Below are 22,182 nucleotides of genomic sequence, written 5' to 3'. Positions count from 1 at the left end.
TGGGTTCACTTCATTCCGATGCATAATGAGTATGTCCGTCCCCTATGTCAAACTGCTTGCGTGTTGTGGTTTTCACGAACCAACAGCGTCCTTGCTAGTGTCTCACTGTCTACTACCCTCTACTAAAGTCAAGATAATCAAAATCGTTCAGCTGTAACATCCTTCCGGTATCTACTTGCCTTGTCTTCCGAATGAAGCATGAGGGCTGGGATACTGATAGGTTGCTCAATTGTAGCCTGCCGCTTCATGTTAAATTGGCCGATACCGACACGTGCAAAAGCATTTTATGTGTGCGAAGTCACATTCGTTAACTTTGTTGAAATATAGCGGTTGTTTTCGGGGTCGAAATGGCTCAAGTGGTTAGAGCGCGGATTTACTGACCGGAAGGTCCGTGGTTCGAACCCGACCTCTGCCACTCGACTTCCCCTGTCTAGGCTTGGGCGACCTGGCAGTATCCCAGCCCTCGTGCCTCCTTCATGTGGCATGGCACACCGAAAGTGTGCTACAGCTGAACGATTATTATTATTATTACTATTATTATTATTTCGCAACCACGGTCGCACCGGACCACCGTATCACCCATCTGCGCTACCAGAGGTTACTGTTCAAATGGCAGCATTCTGGCCGAGAGACATTGTCAAACAAGGCTGTGTACATTAGCCATGTCATTATAGCTGACTCCGTGGATTCGAATCGCTGAATTGACCTATTTATTGGATCCCTATTAATGGTTGTGCGGCAATGATTCTATCTTGAATATGCATGTCCTCCCCCCTCTTATTACCGGTGGACGGTCGACGGGCTCGAGCTAGCCCGTTTGTTAAAGCGCGAACTTAATGGTTGACTCGAATCCAACCCCAACATCTCGATTGCTCATGTCTGAATTGGACGACCCCGTCAATGGGATCATGCGATGTGGATGAGGCACCCTTCGTAAACAGTTCGCTCCATGATGAAGAAACGCAGCAAACTGCAGAAAGTCGTGTGAGTATTGATGTCAAGTGGCGTGTTCAAACAAGTATTTGTGAATAGGTGACTGTGAATTGGACGAGTAACCGCGAAGAACCGATCGATCTGATTGACACTGAAACTAACTTTATGCTTGTTTGGCAAAACTGGAAATTCTGTGACAACTGAGTAATAAGAGTTTTGATAATTGTCCAGATGTAGCCACCATACTACCCGAAGGAAGCATGAGGGCTGAGATATTGCCAGGTTTCAAAAAGTCTAAGCAGAAGCACTCGTGATACAGAGGTCGGGTTCGAACCACGAACCTTCGTTTGTTAAAGCGAACTTAATGGTTGACTCGAATCCAACCCCAACATCTCGATTGCTCATGTCTGAATTGGACGACCCCGTCAATGGGATCATGCGATGTGGATGAGGCACCCTTCGTAAACAGTTCGCTCCATGATGAAGAAACGCAGCAAACTGCAGAAAGTCGTGTGAGTATTGATGTCAAGTGGCGTGTTCAAACAAGTATTTGTGAATAGGTGACTGTGAATTGGACGAGTAACCGCGAAGAACCGATCGATCTGATTGACACTGAAACTAACTTTATGCTTGTTTGGCAAAACTGGAAATTCTGTGACAACTGAGTAATAAGAGTTTTGATAATTGTCCAGATGTAGCCACCATACTACCCGAAGGAAGCATGAGGGCTGAGATATTGCCAGGTTTCAAAAAGTCTGAACAGAAGCACTCGAGATACAGGGGTCGGGTTCGAACCACAAACCTTCCGATCGGTAATTTCATGCCTCAAGACTGAGCTATCTAGAGACTCCTGAGTGCTGGCGGCACGTAAATCAATATGCTTTGAAGGCACCGCTGACAAGTAGTAACAAGTTGATTCAGTCACAAAACCTTTATTCGGGCTCGAACCTGAATGGTGAGTTTTTCAGTTGAAAATTTCTGGGGAAGTACAAAGTCATGCCTAACAGCAGGTTCGACGTTGGCAGCACAGAGCATCGCAGACCGTTCAGTGTCAAAGCAACATCAACGTAGGCCGTGATAAGCAGGTTGCAGTTACGTGAATGAATGAATTGTATTTGTCTCGAAAGTGCATCTTACTTTCGTTATCAGATCGTAATTACTTCTCCCATAGTAGAAACCGATCTGGGCCGATAACCTCCGAAAATAGCCTAACACCATTCTGACCGCTCCGCAAGGCCACCCAAACTGACGGCTTTCCGTATATTCTGTTGAACAAATGAATATTTTTCAAGTTTACAGTCATTGTTTTGTTCCATATGGATCATTGCTTGTGAGTAAGTTCCGACCAAGTAGGCTACAACGAATGCCATTTCGATGCAAATGTCTTGTTGGGGCAAGCAACTCAGTTTGTCATACCAGACTCGTGTCCGTACCTGAGACGAAGTGTCGGGTAATAAAAGTGCACAACGTTCGGACGTTCGTCTCAAGTTCGAGGGTATTCTATCGCTTTCTTCAACCGTCCAGCTTAACAAGGTTGTGTCCATCGTTGTCTTACCCAAACAGCCCCACAGAAAACAAGTTATGCCCAAAATGGAACTTGGGGGTTATTCACCTAACCCCCGAACCACACAGTGCTCGTGCTTTTGACTAACAGTCGGAATGCCCCAGACTGTGGACGCATTTGGTTCATGCTCTGTTACAGGGAGTGTCTGATCAGCTGTTCCGCTCTCATATGTGGATTATGTCAAACCGAACAGATAATTTCAGCGTTCCTTCGGTAGAGGTCCTTTGATATGATTGTCAAACGGTGGCGACTGGCTGACCATGCCAAGAGTACTGCCGAAATTCTCGGTCCACCCAAACTGCTTCACTAGATTAGGCAGGTCACTTAGAAAATTCAGAGTACTTTAAGTGCAATGGAACATCGAAAGCGCGTTTCCTTGGACGTTAAGATTAAAACCGTCAGGAGATCCGTCTCTCCCCGGATTAGTCAGCAAAGCTGGACAAATGGTTCGCCTCTAGTATGCTCCTCAGCATCAAATTTAACACTTTTCTGGATTCACTTTTTCAAGAAGACGAAACAAAGCCCTCCAGTTTTCGCGCACACCACTTTTCCACATGGCTTGCAAAAACACCTGGGATAATTGAAATATAAAAGGATTTAGCCAATTTCTGGATTTATATTGCTCGTCAGAGTGGGATCACTGTTGAATATGTTAGGGTCAACACGGGGACCCTGATTCAGCTACTCGAACTAGAGCAATCGCTGTAGCGTCTTGGTAGTTGTGAAGGCCTTACCGCTGTTTATTGTCTCAACCACGTGTTGTGACTTGATGGACGATCGTGCAACTCTGTATCGGTACCTTGGCTTCCTGCTCCACCCACTATGGTATATTAAAAGGCACGGTAGCTCCAGACAGCCCTTTTTGGAGACAGGAGAATTATTACAACTGTATTTATAGGGTAATCACAGTGTTCCACAAGGCCGTGTTAGAATCTCTGTGGGGGGCTAGAAGCGTCGAGTCAAAGATGCTCGTTCCGGATTGGCTGGTATTCTAACCAATCAGGGCATGCCCTCGTTTGGTCCGTGTCCTGCACGTGACACATCCGTCCGAATGATGTGATGTTCGGTTATTAGGGACGGCTGCCCTCTGGATACCACGTGGCTGAGACCGAAGCTGATAAAATAATGAATAATGAACGAATCAACTCGTTAAGGTTCACACAGCCAAGGAATTCGATATGTTGTTTTAATAAACTGACGTGTGTAATTTTTAGTGCCACTATAAGGGGATTGTCCGTTTCCTTTTATTCCACAGTCGTCGCAAACAAACAATACGGAAACTCGGTGAAGGCTGTTTCGGAGAAGTTTTCCAGTGTACCGCTAACTATGTTGCTCCAGTTGACCTCCATTCCACAACAGAATCGCTGGTGGCCATCAAAGTTATTCCGATTGAAGGTAGCGTTCGGTTCAACGGAGACTGTCAGAAGACGTTCAATGAAGTTGTCTCGGAGGTCATAGTTTCCAAGTGAGGATTATTCGAATTAACGTACACAATACTCTTGATGGTAGTTTGAGTACTTCGATGCGCATGTATCATCGAAGCTGAAAATTGCATTTAACCTTATATTTTTTGGTTTCATTGTTCCACAGATTTATTATTTTACAGTAGTTTCGGAGCAGGCATTCTAACTTGGTGCAATTGGGACGATTGTAACTGAACGTTGTGCTAACCAACTTGTTCTGTTTTGGACGACGCGCAACTTTACATCAAACCAGCGTTACCCCCACATCGTTGTCCTCGAGAGAGTCGTGCTCAAGAACATGGAAGACACCTATTGGTTGATTCGCCTCTGTTGATGAACCAACCATTTGAAAGTTACTACACAAATTGTGTTCAGGGTCAAATCAGTTCGTACTCTTCGAACACTTATGGGGGGACGAGATTGCTCAGTGGCTAGAAGGCGAAAATAGTGACCTGAAGGTCCGTGGTTCGCGCCCAAACTATGCATCTCGACCGCTTCTCTGTAGGCTTGGGCAACCTAACACTATCCCAGCCTTCGTGCTTCCTTCGGGTGGCCTGGTATCNAAAGAGTGTTACAGCACTTGTGGACTCAAACATCATCTTGCTCTTCAGTGTTTCTTACTGAAACTCGTATCCACGCGACTTATTTTTCTTTGAACCCAATTTTATCTAGTGAGATTGCTCTAAGCCACAGTTTGCCGGTTGATCAATTGCTGTGCCGGTTATGTCGGTCTAAGCGACTCCTTAAAAATCGTTCAGCTGTAGCACCTTCCGGTGCCTAGCTGCCATGCTACCCGAAGGAAGCACGAAGGCCGGAATACTGCCAGGTCTCCCAAAGTCTAGACAGAAGCACTCAAAGTGTAGAAGTCTGGGTGGAACCATGGACCTTTCGGTTGATAAATTCGCGCTCTAACCATTGAGCCACCTAGCCTCCAACTCTGTGTTGTCCGAACTGAAAGCCGATTCTCATCAAGGGCAGAGGTTTTGGTGGATGCACCAATACCACAGAATAAATGGGGATTCTGGATCACGATTCTGTTTTCTTTCGTTTCTGTTTTATCTCCTCGTTCTCTTGGAACTACACTGAAAGTGTACTCCCGCCCCTTCCAAATTCTGGCGCAACTTCGAAGTTGGAAGTAGTCGAATCGAATTCAGTTTGCATGGATGCAAATGGATAGAGCGTCATCTTTGTTGGATTATCGTGGAATAACACAGCCTTGTATACCGAGTTTTGTTGCTCAGCCTTCAAGCGTGGAATAATGATGAGAGTTACGAAAAACAACTGGCATCTGTTTCGAGTCGTTTGACCGATCTGACTGATACGTTCACGTGTATGCTCACGTGTATGCCCCGACTAGAAAGCTGAAACGGACTGTTCGTCGCTCCGGTTGAGCGTGATTCCAGAGATGCAGCGCAGAATCTCCCTACATTTATCGAATGTTCCGTCAGATCGTAATTCCATTTATTCAACGCTTGAAGACGCGCGCACGATAGCCGAAATTTCAAGCAATCGACCTCGGCGCAAATCTGGGACTCCATCTTAATCAAAGTTTTGATTTTGTGCGGAAAACCTCCCAGTATTTAGACGATAACCGATTTCCCTGAAGTGTCGTTGTTACCTAATCTCCGCGAGCTGAAATCTGTTGCCCTTTTTAATTGTTTTCGTTTCAACTTGTTATGTCCCTTTTCAGGGAACTGACAGCCTCCGCGAGCTGAAATCTGTCGCCCTTTTTGTTTGTTTTCGTTTCAACTTACATTGATTGTTATGTCCCTTTTCAGGGAACTGACAGCTCTCAGCCTTGGACTGACCAACCGTACAGACAGCTTTGTTCAGTTACAAAAGTGAGTACGTCCACTAGATGAGTTACCCGTTGTTCTTTTCCCTCCCTGTGTATTGAGTATTTGAGCATGTTTCGAACAGCCTGGCACATTTTGAGCAGGTTCCTTGTGACAATAGCTGATTAGTCACAAGCAACTTCGTGTTATCATTTAACCAGTAGCTCCAGTGGTAATGGTTCCCAATTCCTTTTCACTGCCCATGAATGATGCGCATCCCTCTTTTTTTTCTTTCTTTTTCTTTCCTCGTTAATGTCGTAGTCAGAAACACATCTTTCAACACATGTCTTTTAGATTGTTATTGAATTTTTCTGAATGAGAAGAACTGCAGTTCTCAAGCCTTTTCCTTGGTGCTCGAGATAGTTCAGAGGTCAATGCGTGGACTTATTGACTGGAAGGTTCATGGTTCGAACCCAAACCCGGCATCTCGACTGCTTCTGTCTAGGCCTGGGTAACCTGGCAGTATATCAGTCTCCGGAGAGCTTTATGTTGGTGGCACCGCAACTAGGCACCGAAAGGGCGCTTCACCTGGACGATTATATTCATTATTAGGCCTTCTCTGTAAAAATGATTTTGGAAAGACTTGGTAAAGACAGTGACAATCTGTTATGCTGTTCTACATGTTTGAAAACATACCGGTCTATCTGCAGGTGAGCTACGAATTCACTATTGGTGATTGTTCCTAGTATGGAACGGGTAGATTTACATCGGGGGCAGCAGTTCGGGCGAGTGGACACCATTGTACACATGGCTGGGCAACATCTATACACATCACTGCGTAGCTATCTATCTTATTTTTGCTTAGGGGGGGAGAGCTTTATGTAATAGATAGTCGTCTGAATTTCGAAGGCGTGGTCATTATAGCGCGAATAACACTGTTCGATGGTCGTGCGTTAAAATGGAGCGTTTTCTCACAACAGGGCATCCACCATAATCAAGAATTATAATAATCGTTCAACTGTAACACTCTCTCGTGTTTAGCTGCCATACCACCCGAGTACGAGGGCTGAGATACTGTCAGATTAGCCAGAACTAGATAGGAGCATTTGAGATGTCCGGATGGCGTTCGAACCACGGATCTTCCGGTCAGTAACTATGTACCACTGGGCAGTCTGGAGCTCAATGCTTTTGCAGTTCCGTTCAAACATCTTTGTGTTATGGCGCTCGCCCATCATCAACTTTTAATTTGAACGATTCCACCGTTGGCCGTTTTGTTCCTCTTAACATAATTGAGGGATTAGCGAACAGAACGTTTTTAGGCCAACCAACTACCTTTCTACTGCTTACTTTGTACGAATCGCTACTGGTGACTAGATACTAGCCATCACTATGGCTACTACAGTTCGCTTGTGTTGATCTCCAGAGCCTCAGAGCACATCCGTTCCACATGTGACTCGAATCCTGACTGCAGCGGAGCACACGTGTCCTATTGAAGCCGATTCGATGACTTGACTCAAGTTCGTGGATTACAATGGCTGAGTTGCGTTCAAGCCTTTTTAGCTTTATTGGACAATCACTTAGATTTGCTCTTTACATCGGATCAATTGGCCGAGATAAATGCTCTAATCGCGAGAACAATGGAGATAACACTAGAAAGTGCAAGCTCAGACAGAAAGGACAATTCAACAGAAACTGGAAAATTCCAGATGAATTGAGATAAAATACTAGCCTCAAATAAGCTTGTAAGCAACCTGTCCAACAGAAGCCTATCCCACAATGAGATGCAATTGTTAAAAAGAGGATAGAATTTCAACTTTATCCAAAAAGCACGAACTCCCAGTGAAGTAATCCCGGCTGTTGAGCTTGCACTCTCGTAGCTCCCAGCAGAGATCAAAACTAGCTAGATTATGTGTCTGCATTATTCTCACAAATCGACGACCAATCCGAAGTATCATGTCGCGGAAAGACAGTGCATTATTCTCACAAATCAACGACCAATCCGAAGTAACATGTCGCGGAAAGACACAGGTGCACTGAAGTCACTAAAGACAAACAAGTTCACCCACATCACCAAAGTTCACGAGGGCAACGTAACAGTTGTCATGAATCGAAACGACTATGAAGACAAAGTGCTCCAACACTGGGTCCTTCGAGAAGGTCGTACCACAGGAAGAAGTCGACCTGTCAATGAGACCAAACTTCGGGTTAATAAGTAACTGCAACAATTGAAACCCAAACTCAGTCAAGCACGGTGGTATTCACTTGCGGCAAAATCCGACAAACCTGAAAGATTCTATGGGTTACCGAAAATACACAAAACAGGTAACCCTATACGTCGCATCATAGACTATACTACTTGCTCAACTTACAACTTATCCAAATACTTGAGCAGTTTATTGAAGCCGTATTATCAGCTGGTGGTAAGTCACGTGAATGACTGTTTGGAGTTTGTCAGTATCCTCCAATCTTTCCAATCAATGATGATCGAGTAGCTTTGAGGTAATAGCTCTTCATACTAGTGTACCAATTGACGACTGTTTATCTTTATTGTCCTGTATTTTGTGCAACGGTACATCTCTAGTACAGAGAACAACTTTGACCCATGGTGTTGAACTATGTCTAAGAGCCACGTATTTCACCTTTCAGAAAGCACTCTACAGACAAACTGACGGTGTCCCTATCGGCACCCCAGTATCACCCATAATGGCTAATCTCCCCTTACACTATATTGAAACTAAGGCCTTACGTGACTTCGCCCATCCACCATGCATCTGGTGAGATGCGTTGACGACCACACAGTGGCAAGCCTTTCTAAACTGTTTGAATTAACAATACAGTAGTATAAAGTTCACGCTTGAAGCTGAGAGTGTGCAGAGGATTAATAGTTTCCTGGACTGCAACCTGTCTGTCAACACTAGCCGTGTATTCCAAGTGGCAATCCACAGAAAACGTACACATCCAGGCAGTTATTTCCATTGTGATTCTTCGCACTCAGACCACGTCAAACACACAGTTGTCGGATCGCTGATGAATCGCGTCAAGAAACTATGGTGGGACCAGTCCATACGAATGGACTGACCGAAGCGACTCATTAGCATATTGCGGCAAACCAAATACCCCATGAAGCTCACTGTCCAACAAATCGGAAGAACGCTCCCTCGAAGGGTGAGGAAGGAAGTCAAAACCGGATGGTCACTGTGGTAATACCCTATTGGGTTGGCACTTCAAACACCATTCGACAGATACTTCGGGATTAGGGTATCAAAACATTTTTCCAAACTGGACATCATCTACAGCGACACCTTGTAAAGGACCCTAGGACCCCGTCGAACTGAAATACCGCACAAACTGCGTCTATCAAATTTCTTGTGCAAATTGTTCGGCTAAATACATAGGCCATGCAGCCGGGCAACTCCATGTATGAATCACGGAGCGCAACGACATACGTGTTTTCCTCCAAGAAACCCAAAAGAGTTTGAAAAAACTTGAACGCGACTCAACCAGTTCAGCTGATTGTAAAAATCCGTGAAAAGGTTGCCCACGGTAATCGAAACGTCTGATTACAACATCTTATCCCTCTACGCTGTGTTTAGCTGATTGTAGAAATCCGTGAAAAGGTTGCCCACGGTAATCGAAACGTCTGATTACAACATCTTATCCCTCTACGCTGTGTTTTGACTTCAAAAAGTCCCCATATAGTTGGTTATCTCGGATGTGGCCCCGCCGACGAAGTGGCAACCAGGGTCGGTAGAGTCCGTTGTAATTGTTTTTAGCCTAAGGACATCTAAGTCGAAATGATATCAAAATGTCTGTGAAAGCCATGGTCTGTAGTGTGACAATGTGTCCAGTGTCGCTCTACGGTTGTGATGGTTGGGCACTGTGCTGAAGATAAAAAGGCATCGCCACCTTCGAAGCATCTCAGACATCGCGAAAACATCAGACTAGCACTGCCGAAGTGCAACAAGTGGTTTCTGACAAAAAATCAGCTGATTGTCCTGTTGTTTAGTTGACTTCTTTCACATCTTCCACTCCCGGCATTTCTATTCACTTCTTATGCCAGGTGATGGATGATCCTGTCTTACCCAGGCTTCAACCGAGAGCGACGACAAAGTAAGCACTCACAACCTGGAAGTGGAGTATGAACAACATGCCGAGGGGTCTCAGTTACGCTGATACGTGTTGCCTGCCATGGAGTATTAGAGGACCAACACATTGGTGGTCAAAGGTACTCGCAGATGTGACAGTGCCACACAACCACTGTTTTGTGGGTGCTCTCTTATACTAACTACCCAGCCATTCTTTCTTAGTTTGTTCTCGAACTTGCTTCCTTTCAGCCATTCTTAGTTTGTTCTCGAACTTGCTTCCTTTCATCACACTAATTGGTGACGTGTGTTGAAACAACCCGAACGATCGTACATAGGTACACGGCTGTCAGAATGAACCGAACTGAATCATTTGGTATGAGTTACGAGTCCTATTTGACCGAGCCGTACGGAAATAATCCTGATTGAATATTTGGTCCCTTGAGTTGGCTCGTTTCGCTCTATTACACCTTGCTTTTTACATGAGAGGACGATGTTTACGCTATTTTGCACTTCAGGTTGCACCTCGTTCAAGGCCGTTTCCCATCCTATCTAACCAAAGCCTGGGATCAGTTTGACCGTGAACGAAAGTCTGAAAATGATCACCCACGTGAGTTTTATGCTTTCTGCTCTACACGTTTTTCGTCTGATTGCAAGGGATTTTGTCCGATGCTTGCTTGAAGTCTCGTGGACAACATGGTCTCAGTCACCTCGTTTGTTGCGGCTGTAGTTCCCCACCCCCACTAGCTTACTTGAACTTAGCCCAAAATGTATTTATTGCGTTAGGCAGTCAGTACGGTAGCGTAACACCATGTCCACACCTAGGATGTCCTTAAGTAAAACCTCCACACAGGGGACAAGTTCGGGGGCATGGAAGTTCTTACAATATAACCTGTTTCGAGAATAATACCTCCAGAAGGAGGAAGCGACACTTTTTTGTTTCCCCAACTGGCTGATTTAACCCCCAGAGGAAGACGCCAAAACGAAAATACCCTGTACCAATGACACAGATTGCTTAGTTAAGTACCGCTTTGAAGATTTCGCGACAAACACGACTGGCACACCTCAGGTTGCATCTCAGTTGCACTCTTCTTCGCTGTACTTGACTTAATCCGGTCGCTATTTAGTCTAGGGTATGTGCACAACACCGTCCGCTGAGATACTTCACAATCGATCTATATAGCTAAAGGGTCAAATAAAGCATTGTTCGAGCTTTCGACAATCATCAGATGAGAAAACTCTATTCCTAAAGTGTAAAGTGCCAAGATTTGAAGCCAGGTGGAAAATCTTAGGTATGATTTATTGGCTCGAGGTAGCTCAGTGATTAGGGCACGAACTTACTTACCAGAAGGTCTGGTTCGAACCCGACCTCTATATTCCGGCCGCTCCCTTGTAGGCCTGGGCAACCTGGCAGTATCTTAACCTTCGTGCTTCCTTCGGGAGGTGGCGTGACAGCTATGCATCGAAATGGTGTTACAGATGAACGACTATTACTATCGGCGAAATACGCTCATTTGCAAACAAATTTGGTTTTGCGAGAGACGCCTCGAACCCAGCTGGATCCCTCGTTTATGCTGTTTTTAAACAACTTAATGTGCTGCACCAGGCCGCCTTATGTTTCAGTTGCTACGATATTCGGGATATCGCGGTACATGTATAGACGTAATGCACTACTCATAAGGTTACTGAAATTTCTTCGAACATCCACCTGGTGAGTCCCAAGAAGGGCGAAACCGGTCGTGGGCTGCCGAGGAATTTTCATCCGCACAACTGATGAGAAGAAGTGGTGAAATTGCAGCTCGAAGGAGAACATTACAGATAAGTGATCATTCATGTATTCGTAAGGTACCAAAAACTGCCATTCAGTTACAGAAGAAACTAGGGATATCTACGACTTTCGTCATTCCTCTCGAGGTTGCTTAAATACGTACTACGTAAAACCCATTGAATATACTCTTACTTTTGATGGGCATGAAGGCCGACCGAGAAATGAATAAAAAACGATAGGTTAAAGCTTATCCGGATAGACGTCCCTTTTTACGGTTATTGAAGCACCTGACTTGTTTAGAAAAAGGCAGGCGTCATTGAAATTGCTTTGATCCAGGGTGGCACGTTTTTCAGGCTCTTAGGACGATGTAGCAACAGGAGCTTAACCTGATTGAGGCAGAAACTTGCCTCTGTCAGTTTTTTTACAATTGTTAGTACCCGTACTATTTGAACCGTTATGCATCTCACTGAGCGCTTGGTGAAATACGTATCATGCCGCGTGTCTCTAGGGTGACCTAAGGGAGCACCACCAGAAAGTGTTTTTGATAATCGAAATGCGGAGTTAAGTTTCGATTTACCCGGACTGATATTCTCAGTCGAGCCATTAAAATGTAGACACTAACTAAATGATGCATCGTGCGATCGTTCATAGATGTTGGTGGTTCGATGCGTCAGGTATGTTTAAGTTTCCGTGAGTTATTGAAAGGGCTTTAATATGTCAGCAGCATTTTGTGAATCAGAATCACGATTTGTTTCGATATCTCATGTACAACTGTTTACACATTACAATAACTCATCACGCCAAATCCTCTGTGACAAGGTACATAAAGGGAAGAGAATAACTGAACTGCGCGCGTGTTCCCTCGGTGATTCCTGTTCGTACTAAGGCTGATGAACCTTCCGTAGAATATGCAAGCGAGGAGAAGAATCAAGAACCGCGGGATGGTCGTTACGAACTGGCATTCTGGAAGAAAAGAGCAGTATCCTGGACACAAGCTCTTGATTGGAGTGGCTAAGTCCGTCCGCAACACATCGGTCGTTTTTTTTTGTAGATATCGCTCTAGAAGCATCTAAGTTCTCGTATATTCTACGGGTTGGGGCGGGCTGAGTTCATTTACTATCGTAATGGCTGAGAACACAAATAATTGAACGGAGCAGGTAGGGAGCGCATCCACAAGCGAAAATCTCATTATAGACTATCAAGTAGTATGGTTAGCTCGGCTGAGTTGTGTTCATCTCGTATTGTTGCCAACTAATCCCAATACTGCTGACCTTGGCTTCGTAGTTGTGCTTTTTGATCTGCTTATTCTGTCAACATATCCTTCGCATGATCCTAACTCTCCATTTCCTATGCTTCCCCACCCATCAACACAGGCATTTTCCCAGCCGATCAACTGTGGCTGCTCGCTGAATATGCTTTTGGTGGATCTGCCCTCGAAGACAATATGGTAGATTGCTGTTGTGTATTCTCTCATTGAAATATGATAGGTTTGTTCGCACTCCTATTGAATGTATGACCAACTATATGACTTTTCAGCAACCTTGTGAGTAGTTTCCTCTATGAAAACTATGTGACTTGTTAACAGATTAGATTTACCTCACTTTTGCTCGGTGAGGTCACTTTTCATATGCTAGCTCAATTCTCAAGGTGGATGATGACACCTATGCTGCTTCATTGCCTGGAACAATTGGTCGCGGGTTGATAGGTTTGAAGGACCTGACAAAATGCGCTGTAACTGCGCTCAAAAGCACTGGAAGTCTGCATTTCTCAACGGGTTTCTGCAGCTTCCCCCTCAATACTCCATCATGCTATCTGCTAATGATCAGAAGGATGCTGATTACCACTGCGTTTCGATCGATTATCGAAGCCAACCTTCTATGTCTGAGATGTAGGAGGGATGGCTTCCGTTTGAGTGACACCGCGTGGTCTTCCTTAACGGCTTGTGTTCAACGGAAACTTAGAATTCTGAGCTCATTCCCTTTACTGTTCGATGAAGTGTGAGTCGCCTGCTAAATTCGCCCTCTTCAAACCATGATTGTCCACGAAGCGCCCACATTGGTTAGATTTCCACACATTCCAACTTCGGCAGTGGCGTTGTTACGGTAGGATCCGTATAGCAGTATCACTATGAGCATAGCATAGCCGCCACTGTAAGCTTACATAGCTCATGTTGTGAGCAGAGCTGACTACCCTACCAGACCTTTAGACCCTCGGCTAGTAACTTCAATATCAGTAATAAACAACCCAACTTATCGACCAAGCTAACTTCTTTGATATTCACTCTACTTGTGTTTGTAAACAGTCATGTTTCGCAGGTATACGAGCCTACCCTCACTCAGCGCGGATGGATGAAGTTGGCTGTACCAAGACTTTGCTCATAAACATTTCTTCTTAGTCCCCTCCATTGGATCTAGTTATAGATCGCAGCAAGCGGATAAATCGGTGATCTTGCATTCAGACGTGAACTCAGTGTAGCATACAACCGACACTCATGTTTGTCACTACAGGTTTATGTTGTATCACGGCAGAACAGCTACATGAAGTGAACAAAAGGACACAATGGGTGTGCCATCAAAGTCAGGCGCATTGGTGGGAAATGTGAGATGATCGTAATTCAGTGTTTATGGGAAAATGAAACAGTTCTGATGAGTAGTCTTTAAAATCTGAACCACTTGATCATTGTGTTCCTCCATAATTGAAGCTACTAATGAAGCAAAACTTTTCAATTACCCACTCCCTTGCACCCTGACAGCCAAGTTGTCCCGCGGCACGTCTGGGTATTCTACTTCAGGTCGGATTTGCTTTGGCTGTTGCGGAAGCCGAGCTGAAATTCGAACACCGTGACCTACATTGGGGTAATGTACTCATCCGACAGACAGTTGGGGAATCCAGCTCAACAGGTGGTCACAATCGGTGTATCAGCTGCGCCCGCACAGAAAATGGTCCCGTGGAGGTTGTGAAATTTCGTCTGAATGATCGATCTTACGAGGTCCCCTCTTATGGTTTTGCTGCGGTGATTATCGACTTCACACTATCCAGACTTGAGCAAGGTTGGTTTCTTTCGGAATTTTCCCGCCTGGGAACCGATGACTCCACTGTCAGGTCATACGAAATTTGAAGGTGTTAGGTGATTCGGATCCTGTGGTGTTGGCTTCAAAACAGTGGCGACAAACACTCGCATTAGATGAAAACCCATTGAATGTTTAATCGTTTATCTATTGTATTAAGACCGGCCTCTGCGGATGCCTGCAGTTAGCTAATCATCTTCATCATCATCATCATCAATAAAACCGATGCTTCGCCACCCTGCAGTCGTAGTTTATTTAAAGAGCTCGTTGTGAAAAATAATAAAAGATGATGGAAAAGGAACATTTTGAGGTGCCTGCACCTCCACATACCCATTCAAACAATCCAGGCGAAAACGGACAAAGTTGATTGTCGATTGTTGCCACAATCGGGAGGTTGTTCATTCGGCCTCGTCTCCTGGTTTAGATCTAGACAACCGGATAGGATTTCCTACATCTTTGTGGCGGCTGTGGGCTAAACGGTTTTTCATTTTAGGTGCAAACTTACTGGAATCGATTACGGCGTTGGTTTGAACTCGTCGTTTTCAGGTGGGCTGTTCACTCAGTGGTTGTCATGACCTTAGCGGGCATGTATCGAGTAGTATCAACCTGTTTTGTGCAGATCCTTTCCGGCTACTCGCGATGACGCTTGCATGCAACTACATCGTCAATCCATCACAGGAAGTTTCTTGTGCTTATCTCTTTCTGCAGCGACGGTTTCGTTTTAGAACATGAATCCCATGCGATTTTTAGAGTGAACAAACGTTTTTAAATGTTTCTTGATAAATCAGCCAATAGCTAGCTAAGCCTTAATTGGAACTTGACCCAAGCAGTTCAACCTAGCGTGCAGGAATCAGTGCTTGGCGCAACTCCCGGAAGGGATAATTTAGCTAACTACCGTCCGTCGTTCAACTGAGATTAAAAAGGCTGCCTTAGCTTTATTCCGCTTGTTTTTGTTTTGTTTTGAGGAGGACGGAAATAAAAGGAACCCCTATTCTGACTTGCCATTTCGACACTTACATCTTAACTTAGTTTCACGCACCCCGAAATTTACGCGCACTGTCCAACTTTTCCGTATGAGTTACAGGGTCTTGTTAGACCCCCTCGATGTACTGATTCTGCCAAACAAGGTAGGACGAGTGAGCGGAACTTGCGTGGGGTGCGCATATGACGGATTAGTTGAATCACGGTGCTATTCCCTTTACCGGTGCAAACTGTTGTGCAAAAACATCCGTTTTCACGACTCAGGGAAGCGTCGTCCGCGTATACATGTTCCCTCGTGCGGACAACAGCCTTTTTTGCACCTACACTAGTTAGATTCCACCGAGTTAGGTAGGATTGATCACAACGCGAGTGGTATTCTGCATGTTTGCGGGTGGACAATTAGGTTTCTTCATCAGTAGATGACTGTCCCTGCCTGTTCCCTACGGACCTCAAAGGACCGACCAAAACCACTGATCTCTTATGGGAAGGGGTATAATATTGCAACGAGGATTAGAACAACTTGGAGTGACTGCATTTCTTGGGTCACTTGTGGAAACGCATCCGGTTGCACAGCTATGAATAGTTCTCTCTTGTGTTCGAATCGCTTGTTTACTCGCCTACTATTACGTGCCCATAGCTCAAGGGAACTCAACAGCCAATCAGTGCACACCACAGTACAATAACTATGATAGCTGGGTCCAACTAATTGCACTTTTTCCAATGTCATACACCCATCATGGCAGACGGTGGATTGGTCTATGTGAACTTGGCTGCAGATCCGGCATTGTTCGAATCCCAAGGCGATTACCAATTCGACGTCTACCGTCTCATGCGCAAGCACAATAAGTAAGTACCTCGTTTTTTAGACGATTGTTTCGATACTTTAATTTGACTTGGAGCATAATGTCGGTAGCCCCCTGTTCGGTGCGTACATTGTTCGCCACTCTTTATTTTTGAAAATCGTTCAACTGTAGCGTCCTTCCGGTGCCCACTGACCGTGCCACCAGAAGGAAGCACAAGGGCTGGGATACTTCCAGGTTATCCAAGCCTAGACAGGGGAAATCGGGAGGCAGAGGTCGGGTTCGAACCTCAAACATTCCGGTCAGTAAATTCGCGCCCTAACCACTGCGCCATCTCACCCCTTTATTAAACTGACTTGCCTTCCATTACTTGGAAGTGATTTCTACGTCCTTTTAGCCAAACTCCGTTATTACATTTTATCACACTCACCAAAACCTTCGACAGTCCATCACTATCAAGGCGTTTTCAGCAACCTTATGAGTAGTGCGTTCTGTCAAGAAAATATACTGCGACATTTCGATTGTCATACCAACTGAAGCATGAGGTGTTTAACAATGTCACACAAGAGAGATTCAGCTGCGGTTCATTTGAGTCTCTCCAGCTGTAACATCCTTTCGGAGCCTAGTTGCCATGCCACCCGAATGAAGCACGAGGACTGGGATACTTCCAGGTTGCCTGAGCCTAGACAGGAGAAGCTGGGTGGCAGAGGTCGGGTTCGAACCATGGACCTTCCGGTCAGTAACTTCGAGCTCTAATGACTGAGCACCTCGACCCTCTCTCTAAAAATCAAATTAGATTGCAAATCGCATAACATTTGGATTGAAGCAGAACGTAAGGTTGATTGATGGGTAACCCGGGAATACGTTTCCCTAATGAGATGAGGCGAAAACCCGTCGCGGTTTTCACCAGCTTTACGAGGAGTGTTTCTTCAACAAAATATACTGCGATACCTCCAGTGTTATGCCAGTTGAGCCAACAACTTCCATTTTTGCTTGCTGATTTTGCAATCGAAAGGCCTCTGGTGTCTTCTAGCTTCCAGCTCAAATCTTGTTGACTGTCTTCTTCCATCTTGAAGGAAAATGAGGAATCAAGTTGTCCTTGGGCAGTCGACCAGGGGGGTGATCAGATGTGTTTGCAATATTGTCTTATTCATGGTCCCGTCATTTTCTCCAGTGTTGTTTTGTTAGGTGATGATGTGTACAGTGTCGCCGATTCTACTGAAGCATAGCATATGATCAGTCAGATTGGCGCAGGAAAACACGAGACTGTGTTGATGTTAGGCGGAATCCCACACGGATCCTGCTTTACCGCTCGCAGTTAGGTGCTGCTACGGCCAAGAAGTCCATCCCACGCAAGATTGGCCAAGAATTCGGGACGCTTGCCGGTCCGGCATCAAGACGAAATTCGATTGGTCAAATGTCTGGACCCAACAACCAATCATGACCCAGTATTGGCTAAATGCTGAACGCGTCAGAAATTCCAGAAAGTTACAACCGCCTACAGTATACACAACTGTTCCTGACTTCGTTTGGGGCGTTAATATACCTTGTGTACCTTTGGTGGTTGTTTTTGACGTGTACGCTAGCTTAGGAGGCTCAGACCGAGAACTAAGCTGAGAGAAATACCGTTACTAGAGTTGAATACAATGGTTAGCTGAATGTAGACAGACAAGGGCGTACGCCTTCAACCGCGCACCGGGTTGGTGACGAAACATTTGCAGTCTCTGTCAAGCTCGGTGAATGAAAACAGGGACCAAACAAAGCACTCGAGCTCCTCATATTCCAACAATGGTAACCGAATTAATGAACCGCGCTGGAAATTCTGCTTGTGTTCTTTCTGAGCGCGTAGACAAAAGCCGTTGGATTTCTAAACGATCGCTGCTTGACTAGAGCCTGTGTATCATTAAAGCACAATTTGGCTAGACGGTTGGTCAGTCCTCAAACATCGCAACTGAATCACGTGCACACACACACACACACTCACACAAGGTACTTCCCTATTGAACCTAGTTTTGCCTCTTCCCCTATCCAGGCAGCACAACGAGATACAACTGTGCGAGACAGCAGTACACTAACAACTGTCAACACATTTTCAGCAATAGAAAAGGTGGCTGAATTCCAACCTTATTGTATACGTTTCATAGCTGAGCCCTGTGGAAAATAACTGTATACACATTGCCACTACAAAACGTACACTGGAAGAGCATTATGTATAGATGACACAGTCTACGTTGCCACTGCATTGTTCCTCGACACAAGGGAAAATGCCTTGAGGGAAACAGCCACGTCCGGGGGGGGCACGATAGTTTCCCTCACCGTAGTCTCCTCGAGAGACCCACTTCCCCAAGAACAGAAGGAAGGATATCTGCCGCTGTTTAGTGGTTCGTGTCATAGACAGCGCTGATAAACTGTCCATACTTTGACTGGTTGCATAGGGTCATTTGGTGGGAGATGTTACAATCAGGTTAGAGGTTTGGGGGAACATAGGTGGAACGCAGAAGAAAGCAAACTACAGTGACTTTCAACAATGCTCATTGTTCCGTTGCTACATCAAAAAAACACGTTGATAAGAGATTACCTAATCTCGCCCTTCGTTTAAGACAGCTCAAGATTGCTCAATGCTTAAGTCGCAAACTGACCGAATGGCCTCGATCGCTCCTATCTAGGGTTGGACAACCTTGCAGTATCCCAGAAAAACACGTTGATAACAGATTACCTAATCTCGCCCTCCATTTAAGACAGCTCAAGATTGATCAGTGCTTAAGGCGCAAACCTACTGACCGAATGGCCTCGATCGCTCCTGTCTAGGGTTGGACAACCTTGCAGTATCCCAGCAATTATGCTTTATTTGGATGGCATGTTCCGGAAAGGTATTACAGCCGAACGATATAGGTTACGGTAAATTTTGCTCCTTGGTTTTATCTTCCTAAGAGTAACAGTGACAGAAACCTTCGGATGGCATGACATCTATGTTCCGGAAAGGTATTACAGCTGAACGATGTAGGTCACAGTAAATTTTGTTCCTTGGTTCTATCTTCCTAAGAGTAACAGTGACAGAAACGTAGCTAGATCCCTTCAGTTGAAATACCTATAGAGTATGTCAATCTAGATAGAAACGAATTAAGTAGCGCTGCATGTTCGTGTAACAACAGTCGTCTAACGGGCAATTAGATGAGTAAGTCCGGTTCAGTGGTGGAGCAACTACTTTGTGAAACCGGAGAACGCGTTCGTTTGAATTCGGTAAGCTTATGTTCGGATCATAATAGGCGGAAAATCCCGTCTTCCAAAACTTGTTCACATCATACTATTGTAGATGTCAGCATGGACAACCGGAAGTTAACTGGCTCACCTCTGCAATGATGGCAACGGTCATTATCACGACCATCGACAGTACGTCAGGATTCAACATGGATGCTCCGCTGCCGTCCAGTCTTAGTTTGGTCAAACCCTTATTCTGGATAGAGTAAAAGCGAGACGGTCCCTACCTCTGGTCTGTCGTAACCACTCAGAGGTGGCTACATCTCCAGACGCTCATTCGGGGCAATGTAGATGCAAACTGGCAATAACATTAGTGAAATCTGTTAGTCTGCATACCTTGTTGCGTTTTCAGCCATACACAGGGGATCACGCGGACCCCATCTCGGAAGTTTAGTCGTACCGACAGTACCCAAGGACGTATCTTTCTGGCAACGTTAAGGGTTCACCAACAAATGAAGTGAACTTTCATGCTTTACGTCAGCGGCTTGCGACAGCATTTTGAGAGTATGACTTGCGGCCGTCACTTCGTACCCAAGGATCAAGTTCAATCAGTTGTCCCTAACTCAAGTTTGTTATCCTCGAATAACCCGCACATCGTTTGAGCATTATCGTTTTCCTTCTCCGCTGTCCCCACAGAGATCAATGGGAGCGATTTCACCCTAGGACAAATGTTTTTTGGCTCCACTATTTGGCTACCAAGTTGCTCCCCGAGAGCACCACACCTGTAGCATGCCATCACGACGCTTTCGTGCAACGGTTGACAGACTTGGAACGCAGTCTCAGCACGTTTGGTTTCGAATCCGCATGTGATCTGGTTCGACGACATGTGGCGTTCAACTCATGTTGTTGTGAATAACTGGATGTCTGTCGTGTTTCCCCCCTGTCCCTGTACATACATACCAGGCTTCAGGTGTTTAATACGTTCCTAATTCTACCCTACGTCTTCGTGTTCCGTGGCTAGACTGGTGTGGATGGACTGATCAGCGTCTCCCTTTTGCACCTTCATTTGGACGATTCGAAAAACTTGCTGATATAGTACGATGTTTCCAGGTGATATATTTTCCCATCATCAGGCTACTTTCGGATCAGTTCGAAAGGCATCAACGAATACAATGCAGAAATTGGTTAAACATTCTCTTCGGGACAGAAACTACGAGACAAGTACTCTACTGCTGCTGCTGTGTTTCTCAGTAAGCCAGGCCCCATGAATAAGACAAGTACTCTGCTGCTGTCGAAGGGTGTTTCTCAGTAAGCCAGGCCCCATGAATTTGTAGGTCATAAAGGAACTCGTACTAAACACTGACCTTTTGCAGGAAAGGCCTCACTTCAGGGAGAATTAGAAAAGTTTGAATTCTTCGAGTCAGCAATACATTTGGCAACGAAAGGAAGGGATATGAAACGAAACCAAAAATAGACGGACAATAAAGCTTCTACCGCGGCGTTTTCACATAGGTGTATGGGGCGTATATCACGGCGACTGCAGCAGTGTTTAAGTTTGGCGTGGAATTTTCTGGCAAAATTTGATCAATCATCTCCTGGTTCCTCAAAACGTTCGTGACTGGAAGACAGCATCACTTATTGCTTCTAGAACACTGTTTTCGAGAACCTGTCCCTCATAATCAGGGTATTCTGTTATAACCATCTGTGTGAAAGAGAACTCAATTTGAAGCGGCATTAAGCTACAGAAATCGACTGATTGTTAATGTTAATAGTAATCCCTGGACTGTTTGCCTTATGAGCTTGTCGGGCAGTCCATCTGGAGCCCGATAAGAGGCAAATCGAGATCCCGGCACAGCACCGCAAAAAAGTAAGCCGCTGAGTGAAACGGTTTCTTTTGAACAAAAATAAAAAATAAGGTAAGATCACCCGTCAGTAAATTCTGGAAGTATTGTCCAAGTAATCACACGATCGTAAGGCACGATGTACGTGTATATAACATTACACGATGTCTACTTGACAAAAAACGTGAAGCGAAAGCAAGATTGAGAAACATGAGGCTACTCGCACGGTACGAGGTAGTACAGTTTCGAACGAAAATGAACGGGTAATGCAACGTTTCTCGGCAGGAAATCGAAGGGGAGAAAATAAAATCACTGCTATGTATGGAAGTAGAGACAGTATGAACAGAAATGGGAAGTGATAAAACCGGAATTTTGTCAGGATTCAGTACGGACTAGCCTTGTAGCCCCAGGACTTGGCTGACACGCGACGAGGCACGCTTGGTCTCCACGAGGAGTAGGACAACAGACTTGTCCTTCAAGCCAGCTACGATCAGTGGCTAGGAGAAAAAAGTAGGATACCCATGATTACGCAACACAAAATCAACATTCCAGTTTCGGAATTCTGTCCAGGCTGGAGTCAACGCGACAGTGCAATCATTTGCACCCTTAATGGCAGGAGAACTACCAAAATAAACAACGATTTGACGACAGGGAAAATTGTTGCCAGTGTCACAGGAGACTTAGAACTCGAAATAACGACAAACGGAAT

At 45.1% G+C, this 22,182-nt stretch overlaps 3 protein-coding genes across 3 annotated transcripts in view; 2 read left to right on the top strand and 1 right to left on the bottom strand.

Annotated features, from left to right (window-relative positions):
- T265_13004 (hypothetical protein) overlaps nt 1-4,517 on the top strand; it is a gene marked incomplete at both ends in the record, with an annotated part of 17,538 nt that extends 13,021 nt beyond the window's left edge. The window contains 3 exons of the mRNA XM_009166678.1: nt 328-497; nt 3,753-3,948; nt 4,347-4,517. Of these exons, the coding sequence (XP_009164942.1) occupies nt 328-497; nt 3,753-3,948; nt 4,347-4,517 (537 nt within the window). The remainder of the gene's footprint in view (nt 1-327; nt 498-3,752; nt 3,949-4,346) is intronic.
- T265_02418 (hypothetical protein) overlaps nt 1-22,182 on the top strand; it is a gene marked incomplete at both ends in the record, with an annotated part of 37,478 nt that overhangs the window by 10,706 nt on the left and 4,590 nt on the right. Inside the window, 7 exons of the mRNA XM_009166651.1 lie at nt 3,753-3,962; nt 5,739-5,801; nt 10,336-10,427; nt 12,959-13,032; nt 14,338-14,635; nt 16,378-16,480; nt 20,329-20,478. Coding sequence (XP_009164915.1) covers nt 3,753-3,962; nt 5,739-5,801; nt 10,336-10,427; nt 12,959-13,032; nt 14,338-14,635; nt 16,378-16,480; nt 20,329-20,478 — 990 coding nt within the window. The remainder of the gene's footprint in view (nt 1-3,752; nt 3,963-5,738; nt 5,802-10,335; nt 10,428-12,958; nt 13,033-14,337; nt 14,636-16,377; nt 16,481-20,328; nt 20,479-22,182) is intronic.
- The window catches only part of T265_02419 (hypothetical protein), a gene marked incomplete at both ends in the record, with an annotated part of 58,959 nt that continues 58,308 nt past the window's right edge, over nt 21,532-22,182 (bottom strand). Inside the window, one exon of the mRNA XM_009166652.1 lies at nt 21,532-21,970. The remainder of the gene's footprint in view (nt 21,971-22,182) is intronic.

Source organism: Opisthorchis viverrini (genome assembly GCF_000715545.1).
Source record: "Opisthorchis viverrini unplaced genomic scaffold opera_v5_29, whole genome shotgun sequence".
Classification (NCBI taxonomy): Eukaryota; Metazoa; Platyhelminthes; class Trematoda; order Opisthorchiida; family Opisthorchiidae; genus Opisthorchis; species Opisthorchis viverrini.
The sequence above is the reverse complement of the archived record's forward strand: the minus strand, read 5'-3'. Positions and strand labels throughout refer to the sequence as shown.